The sequence below is a fragment of the Raphanus sativus genome, chromosome 9 (assembly GCF_000801105.2).
Source record: "Raphanus sativus cultivar WK10039 chromosome 9, ASM80110v3, whole genome shotgun sequence".
NCBI classification, from domain to species: Eukaryota; Viridiplantae; Streptophyta; class Magnoliopsida; order Brassicales; family Brassicaceae; genus Raphanus; species Raphanus sativus.
This window is the reverse complement of record NC_079519.1, coordinates 30,511,974-30,537,780: the sequence shown is the minus strand read 5'-3', so window position 1 is coordinate 30,537,780 and position 25,807 is coordinate 30,511,974. Positions and strand designations below refer to the sequence as shown.

The 25,807-nt window shown below is 34.7% G+C and overlaps 4 protein-coding genes and 1 non-coding gene across 5 annotated transcripts; 3 read left to right on the top strand and 2 right to left on the bottom strand.

Moving 5' to 3' along the window:
- Positions 1 to 148: 148 nt before the first annotated feature.
- Positions 149 to 1,223, top strand: LOC108827139 (uncharacterized). The gene has a single exon (XM_018600492.2). It carries the CDS (start codon positions 263 to 265, stop codon positions 863 to 865), a length of 603 nt encoding a protein of 200 aa, XP_018455994.1. The 5' UTR covers positions 149 to 262; the 3' UTR covers positions 866 to 1,223.
- Positions 1,224 to 5,800: 4,577 nt separating this feature from the next.
- LOC130499497 (EIN3-binding F-box protein 2) lies at positions 5,801 to 8,527 on the bottom strand. Its single transcript, XM_056993611.1, has 2 exons — positions 8,293 to 8,527; positions 5,801 to 8,131 (listed from the first exon to the last, which is right to left on the bottom strand). The coding sequence occupies exons 1-2, from the start codon at positions 8,315 to 8,317 to the stop codon at positions 6,303 to 6,305; spliced, it is 1,854 nt and encodes a 617-aa protein (XP_056849591.1). The 5' UTR covers positions 8,318 to 8,527; the 3' UTR covers positions 5,801 to 6,302.
- A 7,788-nt stretch (positions 8,528 to 16,315) lies between these two features.
- On the top strand, positions 16,316 to 18,253 carry LOC108826266 (ethylene-responsive transcription factor SHINE 3). Its single transcript, XM_018599653.1, has 2 exons — positions 16,316 to 16,526; positions 17,601 to 18,253. Exons 1-2 carry the CDS (start codon positions 16,447 to 16,449, stop codon positions 18,076 to 18,078), a joined length of 558 nt encoding a protein of 185 aa, XP_018455155.1. The 5' UTR covers positions 16,316 to 16,446; the 3' UTR covers positions 18,079 to 18,253.
- A 4,619-nt stretch (positions 18,254 to 22,872) lies between these two features.
- Positions 22,873 to 25,793, bottom strand: LOC130500219 (uncharacterized). Its single transcript, XM_056994983.1, has 3 exons — positions 25,574 to 25,793; positions 23,076 to 24,087; positions 22,873 to 22,939 (listed from the first exon to the last, which is right to left on the bottom strand). The coding sequence occupies exons 1-3, from the start codon at positions 25,791 to 25,793 to the stop codon at positions 22,873 to 22,875; spliced, it is 1,299 nt and encodes a 432-aa protein (XP_056850963.1).
- On the top strand, positions 23,766 to 23,872 carry LOC130500612 (small nucleolar RNA R71). The gene has a single exon (XR_008939229.1). It is a non-coding gene; the product is annotated as a small nucleolar RNA R71 (small nucleolar RNA).
- Positions 25,794 to 25,807: the final 14 nt, after the last annotated feature.

The window sequence follows — 25,807 nt, the reverse complement described above, 5'->3', positions numbered from 1 at the left end:
TAAACAAACCACCTGCTTAACCATGGTCAAGTCAATTAACCAAATTTCCTAAATTACTCAAAAGATCACGAACTTTCTCGATAATCACAAAAACGCCACTCTTCGTCCTCAACTATAAATTCCCCGTCTGAGACTTGCTAGGTTTGCCGAACCAACTAACCCTCAGGGGACTCTTAGAAAAAAGAAAAAAAAAGGCCTCAAGATCCTCTCTAGTTTTCTTCTAGAAACACCTTCTCTCTCATTTAGAGTCTTTCAAAAAAAAATGGCGGTTACATCTTCTAGAACCAGATCAACCGGTACTGCGCTACGCTCTTCGTCAGGCTTCGCTTCCTCCACAACCTCCACCTTCTCGTCCCGTTCTTCAGCTTTCTTCAGCAACCAACAACAACAACAACAACCGCATAACCACAGATCCGCGTCACCTACGCGCGTGAACCTCTTCGCATCATCGTCATTAAAACAATCGTTCCGTTACTCGATCGATTCCAGATCTATATCCCCGAACCACCGATCCATCGCCGTCTCGAAGCCAAGCAGTGGTAGTAAGATCCCCGATTCGAGGAGGAGATGCATGTGCTCGCCGACGACTCACCCCGGTTCGTTCCGGTGCGCTTTACACAAGAACGTGGCGAATCCCCACGGTCAAGGCGCCGCGGTTACGGCGTCGTATCCGACGAACAGTTTGAATATGAGAAGATCGGCGATGACGAATTCGCTGGTGAGGATCGGTGGCGTCGAAGGCGAGTGGGTGAGGAGGGCGTTGACGACTCTGATAAGGCCGTCTTCGCATCAGCAGAAAAGGAGGTCCGCGTATCAGCCTAGGCCTAGTAGGCTATCAGCTATGTCCAAAGCGGATGATCTTTGATTTGCTTCTTAGGGCTTTGTGTCTTTGAATCGGCCTCAGGAGATATCGTTTCTGGTAGAGCTGTGGGAGATAGATCCGGCGAAGGGAGCTGAGACTCGGGTCGGGTCGGGTCGGGTCTGCGCCGTACGGGTTGATTCAGGGAGTTATGTAAAACGGATCCCGAAACGACGCCGTCTTAATTTTGTGTTTTGTTTTGTTGGGTGAAGATGAATTGTACATAAGTAGTCCTTCATTTGCTATAGAAAGCGCAATAAGTTCGAAAAAGTATCTAAGGACACTTAGTAGTAGAATTGGTTGTTGAAAAATCAAATGGAACAAAGGGACTTGGTTTTATATATTTTGGATTCCAGTTTCTACATCCCGTTGAGTTTGCATCACTGTCTTTTATCCGTCAACCTTCTCCATCACCGTTTACTCGTTCCGTTTCGTCGTTTAAACCGTCGTCGTGTCTCCCTGTCGTTTACGTGTTACGTTGTAATTACCAGGTATGCGTTGTTCGTCGTGTGACTGAGGTATGTATCTTTATTTATTCTTTTGTTTTTTGATTCATTATGTGTGTTTTATGATTGTTTGATCTGTTATTGTTTTTTTCCTCTTTTCAGGTTCGCATGAAGAACATCTACTTAGTCAAGCCGTTACATTCACCTTTGGTTTTCTATCGACTTTGAACAAAATGAAATCGGACTGTATAAGAAAGAATCAACGTTTGACCTTTATGTGAAGGGAGGGGAGAAGTTGAATATAGAGAGATTTGGAGCTAAAAGTAATGAAGACAAATTAAATATCGAATATTGGGACGAGTTTTCGAATCAGAGATCGTAAGGAGATTCCTCAGTAATTGCTAGAAAATATAAAAATATTCGAAGAATCAAGGACAAAATCAGTTTATCACCTAAAAGCTAAAACAGCTCAATGAGGGAGACGAGGATGGTAACTAATGAAAATTCCTGAAGCGATTAAGGGTGATTATGGAAAGTAAAAAAAAATTGGGCAGTATTTGAGAAAGGGACAGCTGGCTGATGAGTGGAGCACATCACAACATGAATTAAAAGTTTTAATAAACAAATCGAGTAAAAAATTACTACGTCGGGGAATCAACTAATAGAAGAGGTAAGGTTTTGTCAGGATCCGGGTATTGGCAGAGATGCGTCTTCCTTTATCTTGGAGGTAGTCATGTTGAGAGTATCTTTTTGCATGATTCATAGATCTCCTCCTGACTGGGTTAATAAAAGTTGCTTAGCTTTGATTTGTTGATTAAATCGCACTATGTTTAGATGAAACTGGCAATTATTTTATAAATTTAATGGGACTATATTGATGTAAACATATCATTGTCAACACTGAGAGTTGTTTGCTAAAAGATAAGATCCAACCCACCTTCTCCTAACAAAAGCAACAGTGATAGGATGATCATGTAGGCTGGACCACTATATAATATGGACCTATATTTGTGCCAATATAATTTAGATGTTCCGTTTGTTTTCTTCCAATAATATACGTCACTTGAGGGTCTCCCTTTCGCTTGAGCTGTGAACCTGTGACTTTGCTTAATTCTTATCCTCTAATTTTTTTATGTTTAGAGAGGAAACATAGAACTCTAACACGTCTTTTGAAAACTGCCAATGCATTTTTGCTGATTCTCTTTCAAAAAAATGTTCTCTTTCTTAATTAAAAATAGAATTTTCTGATAGGAAAAATAGGACATGATGTGGAATCGATGCTATCAGTTTCTCATCCACGAGATAACAACTCAGCACAAACTAAGCAACCACTGTTTGTCTACTAGTTTATCTGATCCTTGGCTTTAAGTTGCTAATATAACATACGAATTAATAATGATTTAATTGTAATATGTGACATAAATTTACATTGGTATGGTACGAGTATTTATTTTGGTGATCTATTCAATTATTTCAGCACCTAGAGGCCTAACTAAGACTCTTTGATATGCCATATTTTAACTGATGGCTTGGCTTGTCCAACCAAAATGATGGGATGAGAAATTTGGTTCAGATTTCTATAGTTATATTCATCGTTTTTGTGTGGTAAATGTATAAACAAACATAATAATAACAAGCAGACATGGTAAATCTAGAATTAATAGAAGCTTACATGAAGGTATATAAAAAAACAATATTACCCAAAATTCTAATTATTTACGTTGATATTGCCGCGGTGTTGCTATCAGATTTCTGTCATGCTACTATCCGAATTCAAATTTGGTTTTGTAAAGGAAAGGATAAAAGCAACCGAAATATTAGATGATCGGATAATGTATTGAATATAACGTCAGGCGTGGAGTACTTTACATTTCATTTATCAGAAAAAGCGAAGCAAAAAAACAAATATAGTAGGTTTTAGTGACAAGGAAAATAGGCGTTGGGATGTGAAAGGAGTCATGACCCACAAGCCACATCAGTTTTATGACACCACATGTGTGTCTGACGAGGCCACAGCGAGATAAGGTTTTTGTTTGTTTGGGTTTGGCCACTTTCACAGCCAAATGTCAAATCCTTTAAACTTTACGAATTTATGGGTGAATTACGTTAAGATTTTTTTTTTGGATTCGACACGTTAAGGTTTTATCCTTACAAGTTATACAACTCTTCCGCATGTATATATGATGACCTAATCGCAGCCCCTAGTGGCAAACGAACATACCCAAATTCTCAGTTCAAATCTCAACGATTCACACTAAACGTAGTTTGCGGTACGTGAGGAAACATTTCGAGCCCAACGATCCTACCTAAGAGGTTCTATGCGTTTCACATGATTCTTCACTTCATTTGACTACGTAGGCTTAACACGAGGTCCTAGGGGTAAATGATTATAGGTCATACAGAAAACAGATTGTTAGTTTTTAAAAAAACTCATACCACATAATTAAGTGTAGTAGTACCTTAACGTCTGGATATAATGGATGGCATTTATTTGGTGTTATTACTAAATGTCTGGTGAGTTATTGCAACATTTCTAATCAATAGAGCAACAATATATATAATCTAAACCTTTATACCACACTATATATTACAAACTATTAATCATAAAAAGAAAAAAAAAACTATCAATCATTTGGTTGAGACGAAGTTGTGTGTAGGGATGTAATTGGGCTGTCCAGACAGAAGTGGACGTGTCCAGATGGACTTTTTTTTGGGCGTTTTTGGTCTTGATGTCCAAATAGGACCATGTCCAAATAGGGTCATGTCCAGTTGGACTGTCGATGAAGTCTAGTTCGTCCACTTGATATCGAAACATCCTGTAAACAATAGAGACAATTCGAAAAGCTTGAAACTTCAATATACCTTAAAGAGAGAGAGAGCTCGAGATGGATTTCCAATGAAAAGAGAGAGAGAGCTCGAGATGGATTTCTGATGAGAAGAGAAAGAGCTCGTCGGAGAAAAGAGAGAGAGCTTGTCGGAGAAGAGAGAGAGAGCTCGTCGGAGAAGAGAGAAAGCACTCGACGGAGATGGGTTTTCGTCAAAAAGATGGAAAGTTCGCGTCGGAGAAGAGAGAGAGCTCGTCGGAGAAGAGAGAGAGCTCGCGTCAAAAAAAGAGAGAGAGCTCACCGGAGAAGATAAAGAGCTCGTCGGAGATGGATTTTCGTCAGAAAGATGGAGAGCTCGAGATCGAGAGATAAGAGTGACGGCCAAATAAAAAAAAATGACTTTTTCCCAATTAAAAACCCTAGACATTTTAATGATTTGGGCGGTCCATATCCATCTGGTCTTGTCTATTGGTCTTTGGGCGTATTTGGGCGTTGTCCAGTTGGACAACAAATATTTAGACGGATTTGAACATGTCTATATTAATTTGGACATGGACGTCCATGGACAGAGTGTCCAGTTGACATCCCTAGTTGTGTGAAAGGCGTTCCATCTGCGACCGTAGAATCTTACCGAGCGAGAGACGTTGGTTGCGGTGCGTCCAGACAAGGCTGCTTGTTCATGCGGAGCTGTCTTTTGCACTGTCTTCATTCTTGACCTCGAGTGGATCGGTCTTATTATCTTTCTTCACCGACTCCACATTAAGGGTGTGTATCAAAGAAATAAGGATTTTCTCGTTTATAAATGAGCAGAGTTTAACAAAGTAGCTTATATTTGGTTATTTCGCTATCATTTTCTTCTTCTTTATCATTTTAAAAAGAGGTTCGAACAAGGGTTTTGCTATCAGTCCAAAAGCTTTTTTTTTTCAGTCCAAACGCTTACTTTATCAGGAGATGCAAAGCTTCTGAAATGGAGTATATATATTAGAAGCTGGACTTTTTCTTACGATAAACTTCCCACCGAGCCCATTAGACTCTCCGTTCTCAAACTACATTATGGCTCTTCCGTCAGTAAAAAGTGCACCATCATCAGACTATCTTTACTTTTCGTTTATAGGTCATCACTTTATCACTACTCCTTTGGTTAGCTTCGATTCTTAGTTTATTTACTATGTGAAGACGTTTGCATAAATAGCTCAGCAACCCTTGGAGATCTCAAGCTTGCCATAGAGACACGTCCCCAAGATCTCATGGTACTTTAATAAACTTTCTTCACATACTTCTCTCCCATTATGGTTAATCCAAATTTTCAAAACATGTGTGTGTTTAATGGTGAAGGTCAAACGTGTGCCGGGGGCATTTCTGCTTATGTTTTCGTGGTCAGAAGTTAGTCACTAATACTGAGTGCATTCAAAATTTATGGTCTGCAGGAAGGTGATGAGGTTTATAGCCAATCTTCCATCTCATTTTCATGATAGGTCAAGGCAGGAGTGGGATTCAGTACATAAAAAAGACGTTATATAATTGTTTCAGGTAATGTTCAAGAACCATGTGTCCGGTCTTGCAATTTGCAAACAAAATAACTTTACTAAACTGTGTTCTTGATGAAATGATATATATATATAAGTTTTTTCGGTCGCAGCACACATTCCAGTTTTGTAATCACAATAAAATGATCTGAAGATCATGTTATTACAAAGGATAGCATGTTCAGTGAAAGCTTATACAATGATCAAGTAGTACAGATAGTGCCTTAAAACAAAAACAAACGTGGAAAAACAGAGCTTTTGGCAGAACACAAAAAAAAACAACTCCTAAGAGATGTAATGGCGACTAAGAAGATACACCGCCATTGCCAAAAGCTCTACATAGGGAAAGATAAAGGCACTATCACACACCTAAACCAGTGAACAATGACTCCCACAAAGAACACAGATATACAACAACAACAACAACAACAACAACTCCAAAGCTTAAACCCTAACTAGATTACCGGAACTCAGTAACAAGATTCCCATGAACACAACAGCTGTGGAAACAGGCTCAAGAACCTGCCAAAAAATTTGCAAGAGAAAAAAAACAGCTGCTGCGTCCTGGGAAAAGAAACTAAGTTCTAGGTGAAATCTATGGGGGTTTAGCGACCAGAACCCTAGAAAACTACTTGCAGAAAGGTATCTAGTAAAGTATATCACACCTCCATAACTGTTCCAGAAGAGTATCCACAGTGCTGCTGCTGATCTTACCACACCTTTGGATGTTCAACCCCAAAAGCGTGCGGCCGAGTTTCTGTATACACGCCTTGCTTTTATCCGTGATCCCTGAGCATCCACCGACAGAAAGAACCTGAAGATTCAAGTGGTTGGGAGAAGATGCCAAAGCCTTGATCCCATGATCTGATACCAAAGTGTTTGACACGTCTAGGTCATTCACCGAGTAGCAGTTCTTGGCTACTGTGACAACGCTTGCGTCAGTGATGTTCTTGCACCCATCGAGGTTGAGAGACTCCAACGTGCGTCCGTGGCGGAAGGATAATGCAGAGACTGTGTTGTCTGTGACATTGACACATCCGCTTAAGTTCACCTTCACTAGACCAACGTTATTGCTCTGAAGCAAAGAGAGGACACCAGCGTCAGTCACTCCATTCAATCCACAAAGCTCAACGTCCTGAAGCTGATGGCAGAACTTCCCTAAGAAAGAGAGACTTGCATCTCCAAAGCCAGGGCAGCAACGGACCGATAAAGACCGTAAGGAGCTGGAGCTGCAGCAACTGGTTGATGTAAGATGTGATTCTGAGATGCCAAGACAGTTAACCAAAGAGAAAGCCTTCAACTTCGAGCCGCAGTTCATGAGGAAACCTAAAGAACCGAAGCCGTTGATCCTGTGGCACTCCTCAAGCTTCAAACTCTCCAGCAACAACGCAGATTTCGCCAAAGAGACAAGCCCTTTGCCGGAAACAAGCAAGCATTTGCTCAGAGAGACATGTTTCAGATCGGTACAACCACTTCCAACAGCTTCAAGCCCAGCATCAGTCATCCCTCTACACGACGTTACCGAGAAAGACTTCAGCTTCTTCATCCCTTTTGCATTCCCCATGACCCAGAAGCCTTTCTCGTTCACTCCTTGAAGCCCATGAAGCACAAGATCAGTAACCCCTGCTCCGTAGTGTCCAAGAACAGCAAGAGACAGACCGGTAACGTTCAGCATCTGGAGCTTCACTTTCGTCAAGTAAGAACCAGCTTGTGCCAAGAGGAAAGCAACTCCTTGATCTCCAATGCGAGGGCAGCTCCTTAAAGAGATAGATCTCAGATTAGTACAGCGTCTCGCAACAGCTCTTAGACCCTCGTTGCCAACACCAGAGCAGGAGTCAATCGTCAGATCGCTTAGATTCTTGCAGCTCTCGGAGACTGCAACCAAACCCTTGTCGGTTACTCCAGGACACCGCGAGAGATCAAGCTTTTCGATCAGAGGACATGACCGTGCGATCTCAGACAGACCTTTATCACTAACCGCAGGCAGATTCCAAAGAGACAGAACCTTGAGAGATGGACAACCGTGTGCAATCGATCCAAGACCAGCGTCTGTCACTTTACTCTCGAAACCACTCCCACGGATTTGAAGCTTTCCCAAACCTCCACGCGATGATGTTCCAACAGAGATAGCTGCTAACCTCAGATCCGTGGCTTTATTACCTTCCAAACTCCTTGACAAAAACCCTTCACTCTCCACTTCTTGAACAGACTCATCGCTAGTGATACTACTCAGAAGGTTAAGCCAATGCTTGGAGACACAAGCGCATGCGCTTCTTTCTTTGCCGTAAGGCAAACGTCTAAGGATCTCGAATAAGCACTCATCAGGTAATACTTCGATAGAAGTTTGCTTTTGCTCAAACCCGCTGTAAAGAGAGGGTGCAGCGACGCGTTGTCTCTTGCGCGGTGGGAGGTACACACCAGGGCAGCTCCCTGGTGATAGATGCATCGTTCCTCCACTGAAAAAATCTTCATCACCTATAAAAACCAATACTTTTCTATCAGAATCTCAAACCAGAAACAGAGCATATTCACAAAACAGAGCACATCCGCGAAACAGAGCACATCCAGAGAGAGACTAACTAGATCAAACCCTAGAGCCTAACCAGAAGTTTAACTGAGAGGATTCAAGAGCATACCACTAAAGCTGAAGATTCCAGACATGATTGGAAGACCGTTTGAAAGAAGACGAAGAAGACGATAAACAGAGTAGAGACGGTGTTGAATTGAGGAATAAGAAGGCTGAGATTCATGAAACGGAGAAGAACCCTAGAAGAATAGGGCAAAAAGGAGAAGAGGGTTTACAGAAAGATTCAAACTTTTTTTGAGATATGAGAGAGAGAAGGGGGGAAACTGTGAAAGTTCTTATGGGGAAGATGACGGAGGCTTATGGTGGGGGTTAATGTAGAGGATAAAAACTCTTTAAGTTCAATGTATACACCCGCGAAAGTCGGGTTTCTTCTCAACCTTCTTTGTTCCCAGACAGGCCCCACCGAACCCAATTGTAATCATGTTACTAGATACTGACCCGCCCTTTCAAAGAGCGGATATATTTTTTGTTTTAATTTTCTTTAAAGAAATTTAATGTTATATTTGTATTTTTTGTAATTATATTTGTATTTTTCTTTGTAATCATATCTGTATATTATTTGTGTATATTTTAAAAAAAATATTAGTAAAAGTTTTGATAGTTGTATTGAATTTGTGATGTTACATAATTATAAATTTGTACCCAGTATTTTGAAACCCGATCTGTACCAGCAGTTGAACCGATAAGCTCAGTGATTCGGTATATAATCTGATTTGAATTTTAAGAAAAATCATTATTTATTCATCCAATAAAACTCACGAAAACCCGTTAAAACCCGTAACCCGGCTATCAGTTGAACTAATTCGTAAGTTTTAGTTATTAACCTTTTTCATTTTTAGTTATAGTATTATAATATGTTTGTATTCTAATTAGGAAGTTCTGACTCACCTTTTTAAAGGACGGATATATTTTTTGTTTTACATATTTTATTTAGAAATTTAATTTGTATATTTATGTTTTTCTTTGTAATCATATTTGGGTAAAATATATTTTTTAAAAAAATATTAATAAGATGTTTTGATAATTGTATTAAATTTTTGATGTTGCATGATTAAACACTTTGTACCATAGCCATTTTACACATTACTTTTGTAATTTATTCCTAAAAAGTTATTAACTTTTTTACAAATAACAAAATATTTTTACAATTTTGTTTAATAAACAAATAGTAATTAAATATATAAAATTATATGTTTTCATTAAATTTTCGTGGTATATAATGAAAATAACGTTATTATGATATATAATAATTTGTCATGTAATTAAAAATAGGTTTTGTAAATTTTGAACCAATGTAAATGGAAAGACACACTTTAGTTATGTCATCTTATGCCATTTGTTTTTTAATTTACACGTAACTTTTTTCAAACCTTATACCTAGTTGGTTGTTATTATAGTATATGGTTTTTTAGTTATGACTCAAGCACGTAGAAATATAACATATATAATTAATAATTTGAGATGATGGAGGAATATATAATGATCGGAGTGAAAGTAGGAACAGTTTTTTTTTAAAAACATAACTGTCGTCTTATATAAGAATTATTAAAGAATTGGTTTCCTATAATTATGAAAAAAAACAGAGTAAATAAATGAAAAATAAAACCAATTATGTAAAATGTTTTATATTGGTTGGTAAATTTTCTAAATCGTTAGATATATAGGTAGTTTAGTTGGTCTTTTTTTCATTTCTCATTTTACCCTTAATGAGCTTTTAAATATTAGGCAAATCTATAATGGCATGAAAAGTAATATTCCAAGGAAAAGTAAGGGTAAATCCAAAAAAAGGATCCTGATTTAATTATATTGATTATTTTATATTTTTCCGACCAACAAAACATTGTTATTTGAGTATTAATTTAATTAAGCAGGATAGTTTATTTCATAAAGTTTTAAAAGGTTGACGAAAAAGGCTGAATACATTGAAGGGATGACATAGAAATGTCGAATACATGCATTGTTGACAAAAATTAACATTGAGAGGTCGACTTCGTTGAATTTTTCTCTTATATATTATACTTGTTTTAGTTGGAGGAATTTTTAAAACATGACTGTAACAAACAACATTATTTATTGTTTATTTGAAAAATAGTATCAAGTGTTGGGTGTCTTGTAACATGTTTTTTTAATGATGTCATATATGAGGATAGCATAGTCCAGATCCATGCTAATCTTATATTTTACAAGTCCAAATTTTGAAAATCTTCAATTTATGAATCTTTTGAAAAATAAATAGAGCATATGTAGAATATTATATCTTTTAGAAACTATATATTGTATTTCCAGTTAAGGAGTTTCAGGACAAAAAAATATTAAGGGATTTGTTTAGTCATATGTTTTACAAAAACATAATTTCAATAATTAATTATGGACTACATTTTGTGTTACTAGATATGATATTAATTAAGGTAATCAGGGAACTGTGTGATTCTAATTAACTATCCATTGTCCGCCAGACAATTTCTAATCAACTCTCCATTGTCCCCCAGACAATCTATCTATGAGCTAAAAAGTATTCATTATAGACATAGTTTTCGTATTTAGTCATAATAACCATTATATTTCTTACTAAAAGATATAGACATATAGTCTTTTGTATCTGCTATATACACACTTAACTCTAAACCTATAAACCCAAAGGTTAAATAAAACCTCTATCTTAGTCTCTTAACCAATCTAAACCGGTTTGTTCGATAAGAAAAAACCCCAACATATATCTCTATCAGGTATACTAATAACAACTTAGTTAATTACAGTTAAACACTTAGCTACTTGAGTTGTTTTGTTATGATGTTCTTGTATTGCCTCTAGATGTGTGTTTTCTTACTAGTTGCATCATCATTAATTGACAGTTGTGAGAACAAAATAAAATGCTGGTGAGGTTATAGAAGAAAAAAGCAAATAGTATTAGTTTGAAAGAGACAAAAATGATAAAGGTTGACAAAAAAAATTGTACACATTGAAGGAGGAAATCGTTCGAGTACATGTATTGTAGACAAACAATTATTTGGTTTTGATTTAAAATTGTTGACAAAGCATTGGAAGATTGAGTTCTTTGAATTTCTTTATATTTAAATTGAAGCTATTAATGTATTATAAGCATTGACATATTAGTACCGATTTAGTCATAAACCATGTAACTGATATTAGTACGAGATGTAAACCGAGAATACAACTTATATATGTAACTAACAACAAATATTATTATTAATTATTAATAAAGCAGAAAGAGAGATAAACATATATTATTTCGTAAAGGTGAGAGCTAGAGATTGACAACAAAGACTCTGAATACATTGAAAGAATGCCAAAGACATGTCGAATGCATGCATTGTTGACAAAACATAACATTATCATAGTATTATATTAGTTAAAGAAGCTTTAGAACATGAATGTTACAACAGTGTATTATATTTGAAAATAGTATCAAATGTTGGATGTCTTGTAACCTGTTTTTTTTAACGATGTTATATATGAGGATAACATAGTCCAAATCCATGCTAATCTTATGTTTGAGAAGTCCAAGCTTTGATTTATGAATCAATTAAAAACAAATACTGATAGAATATGATATATTTTATACTTTTAATCATGGAGCTTTACTATTTTTTCCCAAAACAATTATGAAGTTTTTTTGAACAAAAGAGGGGTTGTTTAATCGTAGATTTTACAAGAACAATATTCAAAATAAAATTAAATAATTATTATTCAATTATTGATTATAAATTGCAATAAAAGTGGTTTTATTATATATATATAAATTAATATGGGTAATCATAGAATTGTGTGAATTTAATCAACTCTCCTTTGTCCACCCACCAATCTACCCCTGAGCGAAGATATTCGTTACTCGTTAGAACTTATAATAACTTTTCTATAGTTCCATCTCTAAGTGAAAGACGTTAGACTTGGTCTTTGGTATTTGCTATATACACACTTAACTCTAACCCATAAAACCCAAAGGTCAAATAAAACCTATATTGGTTCTCTTAACCAAACTCAACCGGTTTGTTCTCTAATAGAAAAACCCAACAAATCACCATCATGTATGCTAATAACAACTTAGCTAACACTTAAACAATTAGCTTGCTTTATTATGCTTTTCACGTAATTAGATATGTATATTATCAGTAATTGCATCATCATTAATTAATAAGATATGAGAACACAATAAATTTAATATGCAGGTAAGGTTTTAAGAGAAGAAAAGGAAATAATATTATTGTTTGAAAGAGACGAAATTGGTTAAAGGTTGACAAAAGAAGATTGAATTCATTGAAGGAGAAAACATTGTTCGAGTACATGCATTATAGACAAACCATTTTTTGGTTTGTTGAAAAAGAAGCATTGGAAGGTTGAGATCTTTGAATTTTTTAGATTGAAAGAAAAATAACATGATTGTACTAACACCTTTCTGACCATATTTTAAAAGAACAAATTACTCAACTATTATGAAAAATTTGGTTTATTACTATACTAATATATATATTTTAAAAATTATTAATATACTATATTAATATACATATTTTAAAAATTATTAGAATATTTGTAGACCTGTAGTAAATTACAAATAAAATTTTTGGTTAGTTTTTCTTAATTGGAATTATTTTAAATAATAAATCCACATCACTTAGTAAAATTCCACATCAGACATTAACTCAACCGTTTTTCACAATCTATTACGTAAAATATGTAATGTTTGAGTAAATTTTTCTATTTTAATTTTTTTAGGGAATAGGGAATATTTTTGACACTATTCATTCATCTGTTGCAGTTGTTATATGGCAAATGAATGTTCAATGTTTTTCAGAACTTGCTCTTTGTGCATGATTCAGTGTACTATTTCTCGTTTTTTTTGTCTCTCATTCATCATACCTGATTTTTGTTATGTGATCATTGCAAAGTGAGATCGTGTTATGTATATAGTATTCAATATTCATACATGGATACGTATTGAAGCGAGGAAACCAAGGATGATGCTGAGAATGATGTACACGACAGTAAACAAAGTAATTTTTATAATAGTCGGACGTCTACAATTCGAAGAGAATCAACTTTCTCGCCAAAAAAAAAAAGAAAACTTTCTCGCCAACCATACCAATAATTGATTTTGGTCAGATTCTTAAGAATCAGTAGGATACATGATACGGCCCAAAAAGCTATAATCCATATATTATTTTCTATCAAAACATATTCATATTACCAATGTCCTAATAAAAATGTCTAATTTCCCAAATTATCTCTAACTATATATCACCGATCGGCTTACTTAGAATAGACTGGAATGAGCCACATACATTGGTTTTAAATATTATAAAATCCTGAGTATTTTTTTTCCTGAGTATTAACAATTTAACACAGAGCAAATCAATCATACAAGTCCTCTTGCTCTCACAGACCTTTGGTTAATATTGACTGATCCTATTATTTTGTACTCATCATCAACTGCATAGAGATAAGAACTATATATGTTAAGAGAATTTTTTTTTTTTGATAAGTTATATTAAGAGAACTTGAATAGAGTTTTTATGGGCTCAGTATATTCAAATGAGTAGACACTGAAACCACATCCGCTGTGACGTGATGAAGCGTATTTATCCCTCTGCCTTGTGTTCAACAAGCCCAAATAAAATGTAATCTTCCAACCTCCAAGTGGTCCTTTCCATTAAGGTTAGACGCAAAAACTTCTCATTTTTTCTCGTACGTATACATCTAGAATGTCTTCATCATAAAATATCAAAATATCCCAATACTATCCGTACTCAAAGATATTTGCTGCATCAATTATTATTCCAATAAAACATATATCATGCTCAAAATTTACAACATTATTACAGTAAGGAGAAATAAATGAAAATTTGATTTGATGCAGAAATATTGATAGTCCTCATATTATATATATATATATATATATATATATAAACTACACAAACATGTCAAATAGATGGTGAGTTTTGAAAGGTACTAAATATCCTGGATTCGAAACTTACCATTTTAATTATATCCGTTTGTGGTCAAACAGCATTTTTTAGTTTCCATTGTAAATAATCAGATCTGTCTAAAACACATATAAACATAGCCCCAGGAAACCAGTGGGTACCCCCACGTTATCAGATTTATATATATTCTCAAATTTACGAAATTGGGAAATTACATCTAGTACGTGTAGTGGCTGTCTCAGTTTCTATTCATCTTTTTGTTCGTCACATCTTTGAATATTTGTTTATTTATATAAATTTTGATAGTATCACAACAGCTGGTACATTTGGCATAGGTTGGTGAATTCATTTATTTAAGCCTAAGGTTTAATTAGTTCTCTGACGTCTTCTTTAGGTTTATAACATTGAATGCACAACTCACAACTAATTCTCCAAATATTGTGGACGTTATATACCCCCCAACACCGACAATTCTTTAGTTTTTTCATTAGCTAATTATTTAGTTTTTTAAGAAAGGTTTATAATTATTTAGTTTTATCATTAGAAGATGTTTTTTTTTTACAAAATCAATAGAAGATGTTCATTTACAAATATAACAAGATTGTTCTTTTCAGTAACGACTAAAAAGATGATTTTTTTTTTAATAAAAACTTGATTAATGTACTAGCTAGTCTACTACATATACAAGGACATCAGGAGATTTTTAGGACTCCTAGTTAATTCGAGGGAAATAGGTATGTTTTCCACTATCTTAAAAAAAATGTGAATTAATCTCATGCATTGTTTTAGGACTAATTTAGGTTTATAAATATAATTGCATATTTAAAAAACTGAATACACATGAAACATCATCACTAAGGAGTCGAAAGTGGATGTTAGAGAAATTAGACGAATTGGGCGATATAAACCTTTCGTAGAAACGAACTTTGTTGTTGTTTTTTTTTGGTTTAATAACCAAAAATATTAATTAACCATGTTTTAGAACACAAGCATTTTTTCTATACTTTTAACATTTATAACGAAAGGTATATATTTTATACTTCGACTGTAAATCATGTCATACACTATGGATTTTTTTTAAAAATAATACGAGGGTTTTGTGTCTATAAATCCATCTCTAATACTCGAAACAATAGTTCGTTTTGTGCTCGTTACATGGCTGCCCACCACACAGCTCTAAAAAAGTTGTCTTAAGAAAATCCATCTCTAAAAGGAGAACCAAACTATGTAATTTACCTATATTTTGGAAAATACATGATTTGAACTTATGACTTTCAAGATTTTTATTAAAAAAAAAAATTCAATCCCTTACAATATTCTTAAAAAATAAGTTAGTCCATCGAAATATATATTATTTGTATTCAATTAGCTGTAAAATTAATTAGTAATCTATAAAAATATTCTTATTTCTTTCTTTAAATAAAAATTACGGAATTACATAATATATATAACTAAAATATATATGATAATTAATGAATCTGAGTAACAAAGATTTTATTACAATTTGTATATCTTCTTCTTTTTGTTTAATTTATATTATAAAATAAATTAAACTATTAAATAATTAAAATTTAGATTTTTTTTTTATAGTATATTTTAAATAAAAACGAATATACATTATAAAATATTAAAATTTCACGTTGATATTTTTTTTGTGGTCAATGACTTGAATTTTTGTTATAATAAGATAAAAATAATTATAAAATCATATGATTATGAAATTTCATTTAATAGATATTTATATCAAAAAAATATATATATATATATCTCTATTTTGATATTGTTTAAATTAATTATGTACCATTTAGAATATATAAAATTTTGATTTCAAAACTGAAGACATGTATTATACTTTAATTGATAAAAAATAATTATGTTTACAATTTCAATACCAAATCATTAGATTATATTTTACATTTTTAATATATTTTAAATAAAAATATTTAAAATATTTACAAAATATGCACAGAGTATTACCTAGTACTTATTTATTTTCACATCAAACTTCAGAACTTAAACTACAAAATATAGATGGAACATAGTAGATTGTTACCCCCCATGAAAAGAGAGAGAGTGGGGACAATAAATAACAGAAAATTAAGCAGAGAGGACTTGCAAAAAGCAGAGAGTTAAGTGAGTAGTTGAAGATAGAGAGGTAAGAAAAGAGGAATATCTCTCTCTCTCTCTCCCCCTCACTCCTTTGCTGAGTTCATGTCAGAAAAACACAGAGAAACTAAGAACCCTAATTTCTAATTAACATCCAAATGGTATCTTCGAAGAAGTTCCGAGGTGTCCGCCAGCGTCAGTGGGGTTCTTGGGTATCTGAGATTCGTCATCCCCTCCTGTCAGTTCTCTCTTCCTCTCTCTCAAACAAAAAACATTCACATATACACACACACATATATATATATACTGACAGCATCAATAGACTATGGTATATCGATCCATATTCTCTTTTTGTTGTTGTTCGTGTATACATATTCTTATATCAATTATTCCCTGAATGCATACAATCCCATATTCAATTTTGTTCATACTTTTAAAGATTCATGCAACTCATACGAACATGTGTTTTCATTAATATCATTTCCTCAGCTTCGTCCAGTTAAGGAGACCACATTCATTAATGTTTTAGAATGTGTACGATACACGAAACATGTGATAGTGTGACTTTTTTATTTTAGTGTGATGGCCTGATGTTTTAACTTCGGTGTGATGGCCTGTTTGGTGTTTATAATTGTGTTGATAAAAAAAAAAATATGCGTATTATATAAGCATTCCCTCTTTTTAGTTAGTACCCCTTTGGCTGAGTCTCTGCTTAATTTATACTCCCTCCTTCCATGATATAAAATATTTTAGAGAAATTTTGATGTTCAAAATATAAGATGTTTTGATATTTTATTGAAAATTGGTTAACCAATAGTAATTTACTACATTATTTGTGATTGGCTAATTTATATTATTTAATGCTATTGTTTTCTTAAAAATAAGTTTCTTAATTTTTGTGAACATCTTATATTATGGAACAGAGGAGTATATAGTAATAATTAATAAAGAGGAGTATATAGTAATAATTAATAAAGCATGTTAGGTATACGATATATCCTTTCATTAATAACTGAAAGTAAGTAAGAAATTTGGTAAGGAATGAACGCTAGTATTATAGATCTTTTCTCAAGATGAAAAGAAGTCTACAAGAAAAATGTCTTACATGTTCTTATGGTCATTAACGTACATTAATTGTTATATTGTTCATACGATGTGTGTTTTTCTTTTTAGTTCTTTTTGTAATCAACACATCATCAGCAATAGTATTAATACCACAGCTAACTATATATCATAATTCTCTTTAAGAGAAAAAAGTCATAATTCTCTTCGATACCCTAGTTTAGTTATTTATACGTGTTTATGTAATCAGGAAGAGAAGAGTGTGGCTAGGAACATTCAACACGGCCGAAGAAGCGGCTAGAGCCTACGACCAAGCCGCGGTTCTAATGAACGGCCAGAACGCAAAGACAAACTTTCCCGTCATCAAATCCAACGGTTCGGTCTCTCCGGACGTTAACTCGCCGTTATCGGAACTCCTAAACGCTAAGCTAAGAAAGAACTGTAAAGACCAGACACCTTATCTGACGTGCCTCCGCCTCGACAACGACAGCTCGCACATTGGCGTCTGGCAGAAACGCGCCGGGTCGAGTTCAAGTCAAAACTGGGTCAAGCTTGTTGAGCTCGGCGACAGCGTCAACGAAAGTGCTGGTGATGCTGGGAGTGATAAGATGAAGAAAGGAAACGACGACGTGGAGGAAGAAGATCAGATGGCAATGCAGATGATCGAGGAGCTCCTTAACTGGACATGTCCTGCTTCTGCATCCATCTCAGGTAAGATATTTATGTAACAAAACCGAAGGAAAATGATTAAATACTTTCCGAGTAGTAAATGGTAATCTAATGATCGAAATCAGTACACATCTACGTAAACATTTGTTCAAATATATATAATATTGTATGTATAAGTTTGTCTGCATGTATTCTGTACACGTTATAAACATAACATTTTTATTTTATTTTAAAGATTTATCATATTGTTAATCTAAAAAACTAAAAGAATTGATCATATAACCATGTGAAATTATAGTCGACATGATATAATTATTACATAGAGGAGAACGACTAGACATGATAAGAAGGTACAAATTAAAGGACAAAAAATTAATTGGTTAGTTTCAAAAAAAAAAAATTAATTGGTTAGCTAAAGAAGAGTCAAAGCTAAATGCGAAAGAGACTAGTCACTCAATTTAAACCTGCTACTTAGTTTCTTGTGATTGGTGTGTTGAATAGACATAGCTAATGTTCAAGAAATCGTTAAACACTAACTAAATACTTTGTATATGCCTGGTGATTAGGCCGACTAGTTATTTATTTATTATATTTTATATATTTGTATTAGGTATTTTTATTGTTAGGTTAAATTTTGATGAATTATTTAAATTAGATATACAAAAAACGAAATCAGACAAATTTGTAAATTTATGCTAATATTATTATTTGATTTAACCGATTTACACCAATTTAGTTTAAATTAGACCAACTTAGACCAACTTAACCGATCTACCCGCCATGGTCTCCATTGTTGGACTTTTTCCATCCTCCTTCACTTGTCACTGGGGCTTCCGTTCATCAACCAACATATTAGATATGTTCATTGTTCTCCTGTCCTTCACTGCCAATTTTTTTTTTGTGGAATTGGAGATTATATCTCCATCAATCGACCTTCATGGGTTAGGCTCAAAAGTACAAGCTTTTCTCCTTGGTGCAGTCTTTATTGTTAATTCAAAAATGTCAAACACAAAAAAAATGTCAAACAGAAAAAAAAATGTCAAACACAACAAGTCATCAACGTTCAACTCCGACAAGAGCAAGTGTCAAACCGATCTCCTAAACATTATCTGCCAAATTATTTACATATATCCTTTTTATAATCACTTTTACAAAAAAATATGACATAACTACTAAAATTAATAACATTATATATAATAAAAAATAGCATAGATAATTACATTTAATTGTCGATATATATTTTTGGTAAATTTTATAGTTATTACAATAACTCCACATTACATTTAGTGTTAATTTATATTTTTAATAAACTTTTTAGAATATGTTAATAATTCATAAATCATCATTAAAATAAATATATTCAAATATGACATTATAAATTTAAAATATTATTTAATTTAATTTTTATAATTATATATTTTTATTACTAAAATTTTTTAAATTTTCTAAAACTTGTTTTTAAATTAAAATTTTAATCGTAATATCATTAGTTTCTTTTAGAATCTATAAATTAAATAAATACTGTTTATTTTTAATTTTATAACTATACAATTTTATATGAAATTTTAGCAATTTTATACAAATTTATTTAATATATTTAACCAAAAGAAATAGATTCAAATTTTTTATTTAAGATTATAATTTTAAATATATACATATATATCTTAAATATATACATATATATATATATCTTAAATATAATTTTTTTAAATAAACAATTTTTTTCTCTTAATTTTATGCTTAATAAATCAAATATATATTAAGTATTGGTCGAAATAATGCAATATATAACATTAATAAATTTCATTTTTAAAAATAATCTAAATTTTTTAAAAATTATGCACATGGTCTATGAAAACACAAGTATCAATATATTGTTGGAGTATATCATAGCTTGAAGATTGTAGTTTCTTAGCCTTTTCTCTTTCAAAAAAGTTAGTCAAACTTCTTCGTGCCGAGTCGATAAAATATGTTTTCCATCTTCCTAAAAGAGAAAATTTCCATCAAAATCCTTCCTCATGTGAGTTACTCTTCTTTTGGTTTTAAAGCTAATAAATATTGTCATTTTCCTTACAGTTTGCTACCTTGTTTAGTGGCTATTGATGCTAGGACTTTTCAAGGGTCCCTAACCAAATGTTGTAATGTAAAAGATTGTCGAACCAATCCTAAGTGATTCTAATGCAAAGGGAATGCAAGTCTATGCTTAATCTAAACGCAACCAATTGAGTGAAGTGAAGTGAACTAAAACTAGACTAGAAATGCAATAAAAGAGTGAACTTTCTTTCTCAATATGAAGCAAGTGGACTCATGGGGCTAGGCATTTGATCTTGGGTGATGTAGATCCAATCTAAAGGTGACAAGCTATCAATCAAGCACTTTCCTTATGCCTAGACACAATACTAAACAAGCTCTATCCCTAGATAAATGTTCATTTGTTAAAGCAACTCAAGCATCAAATCCCTTTGGTTGAATGTTACTAAAGCAATCATGGAGAACAAGTCTACTAGCAATCTTAACACCTTTAACAACAAATCTCTTTGGCAAAGTGCATTAAAAGCATTGAAGAGTTGGTTCAGGCATTTCATCATACACCTTTCGGGCAGGAAATGCCTAAGGATCTATTTTAGTATGATCAAGACCAAAATAGCATTGAGAACCCTCAACAAGCAAGGAAAGAAGTAGATTTAACACTAAACACCCTAGATCTTCACTAATCACCCTTAATCACCCTAGCCCATGAATCCTAAATAGATCTACTCACTAATAGACATGATTAACCCAAAAACCAAAGATGATTCAAGGTTAAACATGTTTAGTGAATAAGATAATCCAACAAACACAAAGAAAATAAGATGAAAAAGGATCAAAGATCCAAGCTTTCTTCAAGGTTTACAAATGTGTTTTTGAGAGAAAAAGAGTTCATTCCCTAATTTGGGATTACAAGAGTGTTTATATGGTCTTTTGAAACCTAATGGTACCAATAGAAAAGTCTAAAAACCCCCTTAAAAATCATAAAAAAACGACCAAGTGATAACACGCAGCGGGGTCTCCGTACCCGGGTCACAACCCCGCTCCAGCCGTTTTTCCTCCGTTTCTGTGTAAACCCGAGCGGGGTCGTAACCCCGCTCCGTCACCCCGCTCTGGATACACAGCGGGGTCGTAACCCCGCTCCGTCACCCCGCTCCAGGCGTACTGTGTTCGAGTATTGATATGCCTCCAGTAGATTGATCATAACTCCTCCAATACAGCTCCAAATGACTTGAGACCACTTCCATTAGAAAGCTATCTCAATTTCCAATGTTCTCCCAGAAGATGGGCTTCAAAAGATATCTTTAAGGTCTCCATCCATGTTCATCTTTCAACCTTTTACACCACAAATGCCTCCAAACACTTCCAAAAACTCCATAGCACACTCCAACACCTAATAAAGACTCATGTATGCAAAATGTAACCTAAAGATGACTAAATCCTCATCTATATGATCAAAATGTACAAGAATGAATGGCTAAAACAATGTAAATATGCAAGATATCAACTCCCCCACACTAGTCCTTTACTTGTCCTCAAGTAAACTTTTCAAAAACTCAAGGAGGATAGATATAAAGATGGGAGCTTATAACCAAAAGAAACACTCATAGCACTCAACTTGACATCCTAAAGAAACATAGCAAATAGCATGAGCACACTCTCTTATTATACTCTAGCTTCTCTAGGCCTATCAATACTCTTATGCCTTTACACAAGATGCAATACTCATCAACCAACAAGTCCTCTTAACCAGCCCTCACATTGATTCACACACACACACACACAAGGTGAATTCTCACAAATGGGCACATGATCTCAATCATTTGGCTAGGTGATCAAATGGTCTAATATGGATGAAAAAGAGGGTTCAATGCATCATTTTAAGGTGGCAATCACTCAAGAATCAAGGAGCTTGATCATTATACAAAATTTATCTAAGACTAGGAGCAATTCATGCATACATGGATCCATCCTCATCATTCTACCCATTCCTAAGTGATTACAAATTCTACACCCCTTTCATTCATCTCATACCTCAAAATAACAAACACTCACATCACTCACCCAATAAACAACTCTCTTTTCTTATGACTTAACCACTAAGGACCTCTTATTCATTTTTCTAAGCTCTAATACTTTTTATTTTCTCTTCCCCACTATCTTTTTGAATCTTTTTTTTTTCTTTTTTTTTTTTTTTTTTTTTTTTCTTTTCTTTTTATATATATAGGGGGAAGGTCTCAAACAATACAAATTAGAGCTTTCTTTTCTTTCTATTCTAGGTCCTTAGGGCTTTTCTTTCTCATAACACTCTATTGCTCATCTTTCTCACACCCCAAACCCAAGACATTAAACTTTTAAGAAACATACACCCACTCACCATCCTAGAAGCTAGCTCAAATGATGACCCTATGCTAGCAAGAGATGAGAACAAATCCATGTCGCTCCCAATACTCTCAAGATTTTGCACATGACAAACTATCAAAAGAGACCTCACTCATACAAATAATTGTAGGCTTCAAAGAATGGTAAGGGTTTTAGGGTAAGGGAGTGCCATTTGGGTTAACAAAGAGTGGTACAACGGAAAAGATAACCCAAATGTGTATGAGATCCATGATCAAGTATGCAAATGCCCATATGCAAGAGAGATTAAGTTCATTTAAATCAAGATTCAGGTTGGAGCTGGTTTCGAGAACAATGCCAATATCAAGCAAGCACATGTTTCAAGAAGAGTTTTCAAAGCTCGAAGCGTGCAAGGTTTTAAAGAGATGCCTAAGATATTTGATATGTTTAATTAGGGTGTCAAATTCAGTGCAAACAAGTGTTCTTTACAAGGCATTATCAACAGCTGCTCCATATGCAAGTGAATGCAATCTATATGATCTAGACTCAATCCTAAGAATGCAAGTGATGCAACTACATGATTCTTTATGCAATTTTCAATTTTTTTTTTATGGTTTTTCTATGCATATATGAATGTACAATGCAATGCATGAGACGCACAATCAACAAAACAAACATGATTAAATACTTGGAAGCAACCTGGCTCTCTAAAGCTTTGACGTGAGAGGCAAGTTGCATGTACTTGTTGTTGAGGTCAGAATAAGTTCCATCAATCTTGGCATGAACAGCCTTGAACTCATCTCCAATGTCCTTAGCAAATTTTCCTTGAGCTTCTAGGATTTGTTTGAACATAGATTCCGTGGTTGAACTTGGAACTTGAGCTTGAGAAGAGCTTCCTCTAGCTTGAGTAGGCTGGTTGCTCTGATAACCACCTTGTTGGTTGTTGTAGAGGGGCTTTTGCTGGTAGTTGTTTTGGTATTGAAAGTTGGGCTCTTTCCTATACCAAGTTCCATTGTTGTTTATAAAGCACACCTCTTCATGTCCTTCCAAGCCATCAATCTTCTTGATCTCAGCAACCTGTTGTTGTTGCTGTTCCCCAACTGATTTCATCTGATCCAGCTTAGCTTTGTTGGCAAGAAGTAGGTCCAGCTTCTCTTCCAAAGACTTGAGCTCTTTCTTGGTCTGCTGATCATCACTTCTGTTGATTCTATCATGATCCTCACTGTATACTGAGTCACTCTTGGCCATGTTCTCTATCAGCTCCTCTGCATCCACCTCGTTTCTGCCCAAGAAGAATCCATTGCTGGCTGTAACAAGTCTGTTTCTACACTGTGGTATAGCTCCCCTGTAGAAGGTACTCAACAAGCTTTCTTTGGAGAAGCCATGGTGTGGGCAATGAGCTTGGTAGCCTTTGAACCTCTCCCATGCTTCACTGAAACTTTCTAAGTTTCTCTGCTGAAACCCAGAGATCTCATTCCTGATCTTAGCTGTCCTGGAGATGGAGAAGAACTTGTCTAGAAAGGCTTCCTTGCACTCATCCCAAGTAGTGATAGAGTCGCTTGGGAGAGACTTCTCCCACTGTCTTGCCTTGTCTCCCAGAGAGAAAGGAAAGAGCTTGAGCTTCAAAGCATCTTCTGACACTCCATTGGTCTTGGACAAACCACAGTAGCTATCAAACTTGTCCAAGTGGTCAAAAGGATCTTCAGTAGCAAGACCATGATACTTGTTGTTCTCAATGGTGTTGAGCAGTCCTGACTTGATCTCAAAGTTGTTGTTCTCTACAGCAGGTGCTATGATTCCCAACATATGACCATGAATGTGAGGGCGATCATAGGTTCCAATAGCGCGAGCTTGGCGCTGTGGGTGCTGTGGTCGAAGGTTGGCAGCTCCTTGACCATTTCCCTCTTGGGCAGCTCCCAAAGGGATCTCTCCATCTTGATTCTGGTTCTGATGGTGAGCCATATCAAAACACAATCTGTTGAAATGAGCCTATTGCTCCTCTTCTCTCCTTTTTCTTGTATTCTCTCTTTCCAAAGCCCGGATGTCTGGTACTAGAGGAGTGAGGTTTGTAGTCCCTCTACTTCTCAAGTTCATACACCTGAAATAAAAAAGAAAGAGGAAAAAGCAGAGCCAATATCACAATAATAATAAAAATGACTTAGTCTCAAGCAAATGACTAAATCCCAATGTCAAAATCACAATAGAACTTGGCAACGGCGCCAATTTGATGCTAGGACTTTTCAAGGGTCCCTAACCAAATGTTGTAGTGTAAAAGATTGTCGAACCAATCCTAAGTGATTCTAATGCAAAGGGAATGCAAGTCTATGCTTAATCTAAGCGCAACCAATTGAGTGAAGTGAAGTGAACTAAAACTAGACTAGAAATGCAATAAAAGAGTAAACTTTCTTTCTCAATATGAAGCAAGTGGACTCATGGGGCTAGGCATTTGATCTTGGGTGATGTAGATCCAATCTAAAGGTGACAAGCTATCAATCAAGCACTTTCCTTATGCCTAGACACAATACTAAACAAGCTCTATCCCTAGATGAATGTTCATTTGCTAAAGCAACTCAAGCATCAAATCCCTTTGGTTGAAATGTTACTAAAGCAATCATGGAGAACAAGTCTACTAACAATCTTAACACCTTTAACAACAAATCTCTTTGGCAAAGTGCATTAAAAGCATTGAAGAGTTGGTTTCAGGCATTTCATCATACACCTTTCGGGCAGGAAATGCCTAAGGATCTATTTTAGTATGATCCAAGACCAAAATAGCATTGAGAACCCTCAACAAGCAAGGAAAGAAGTAGATTAACTTAACACTAAACACACCTAGATCTTCACTAATCACCCTTAATCACCCTAGCCCATGAATCCTAAATAGATCTACTCACTAATAGACATGATTAACCCAAAAACCAAAGATGATTCAAGGTTAAACATGTTAGTGAATAAGATAATCCAACAAACACAAAGAAAATAAGATGAAAAAGGATCAAAGATCCAAGCTTTCTTCAAGGTTTACAAATGTGTTTTTGAGAGAAAAAGAGTTCATTCCCTAATTTGGGATTTACAAGAGTATTTATATGGTCTTTTGAAACCTAATGGTACCAATAGAAAAGTCTAAAAAACCCCCTTAAAAATCATAAAAACGACCAAGTGATACACGCAGCGGGGTCTCCGTACCCGGGTCACAACCCCGCTCCAGCCGTTTTTCCTCCATTTCTGTGTAAACCCGGCGGGGTCGTAACCCCGCTCCGTCACCCCGCTCTGGATACACAGCGGGGTCGTAACCCCGCTCCGTCACCCCGCTCCCAGGCGTACTGTGTTCGAGTATTGATATGCCTCCAGTAGATTGATCATAACTCTCCAATACAGCTCCAAATGACTTGAGACCCACTTCCATTAGAAAGCTATCTC

Excerpts from the sequence above, each read along its gene's own strand:
- LOC108827139 (XM_018600492.2), top strand. The coding sequence starts at position 263 with ATGGCGGTTACATCTTCTAGAACCAGATCAACCGGTACTGCGCTACGC.
- LOC130500219 (XM_056994983.1), bottom strand. The coding sequence starts at position 25,793 with ATGGAAGTGGGTCTCAAGTCATTTGGAGCTGTATTGGAGAGTTATGAT. Across the intron at positions 24,088-25,573 it reads GGAGCGGGGTTGTGACCCGG|ATCCTTTTGACCACTTGGAC; the intron begins GTACGGAGACCC and ends TTGCTACTGAAG. Across the intron at positions 22,940-23,075 it reads GAGAGCCAGGTTGCTTCCAA|GATTGAGTCTAGATCATATA; the intron begins GTATTTAATCAT and ends TTGCATTCTTAG.
- LOC130499497 (XM_056993611.1), bottom strand. The coding sequence starts at position 8,317 with ATGTCTGGAATCTTCAGCTTTAGTG. Across the intron at positions 8,132-8,292 it reads TGGAATCTTCAGCTTTAGTG|GTGATGAAGATTTTTTCAGT; the intron begins GTATGCTCTTGA and ends TGGTTTTTATAG.
- LOC108826266 (XM_018599653.1), top strand. The coding sequence starts at position 16,447 with ATGGTATCTTCGAAGAAGTTCCGAGGTGTCCGCCAGCGTCAGTGGGGT. Across the intron at positions 16,527-17,600 it reads GAGATTCGTCATCCCCTCCT|GAAGAGAAGAGTGTGGCTAG; the intron begins GTCAGTTCTCTC and ends TTATGTAATCAG.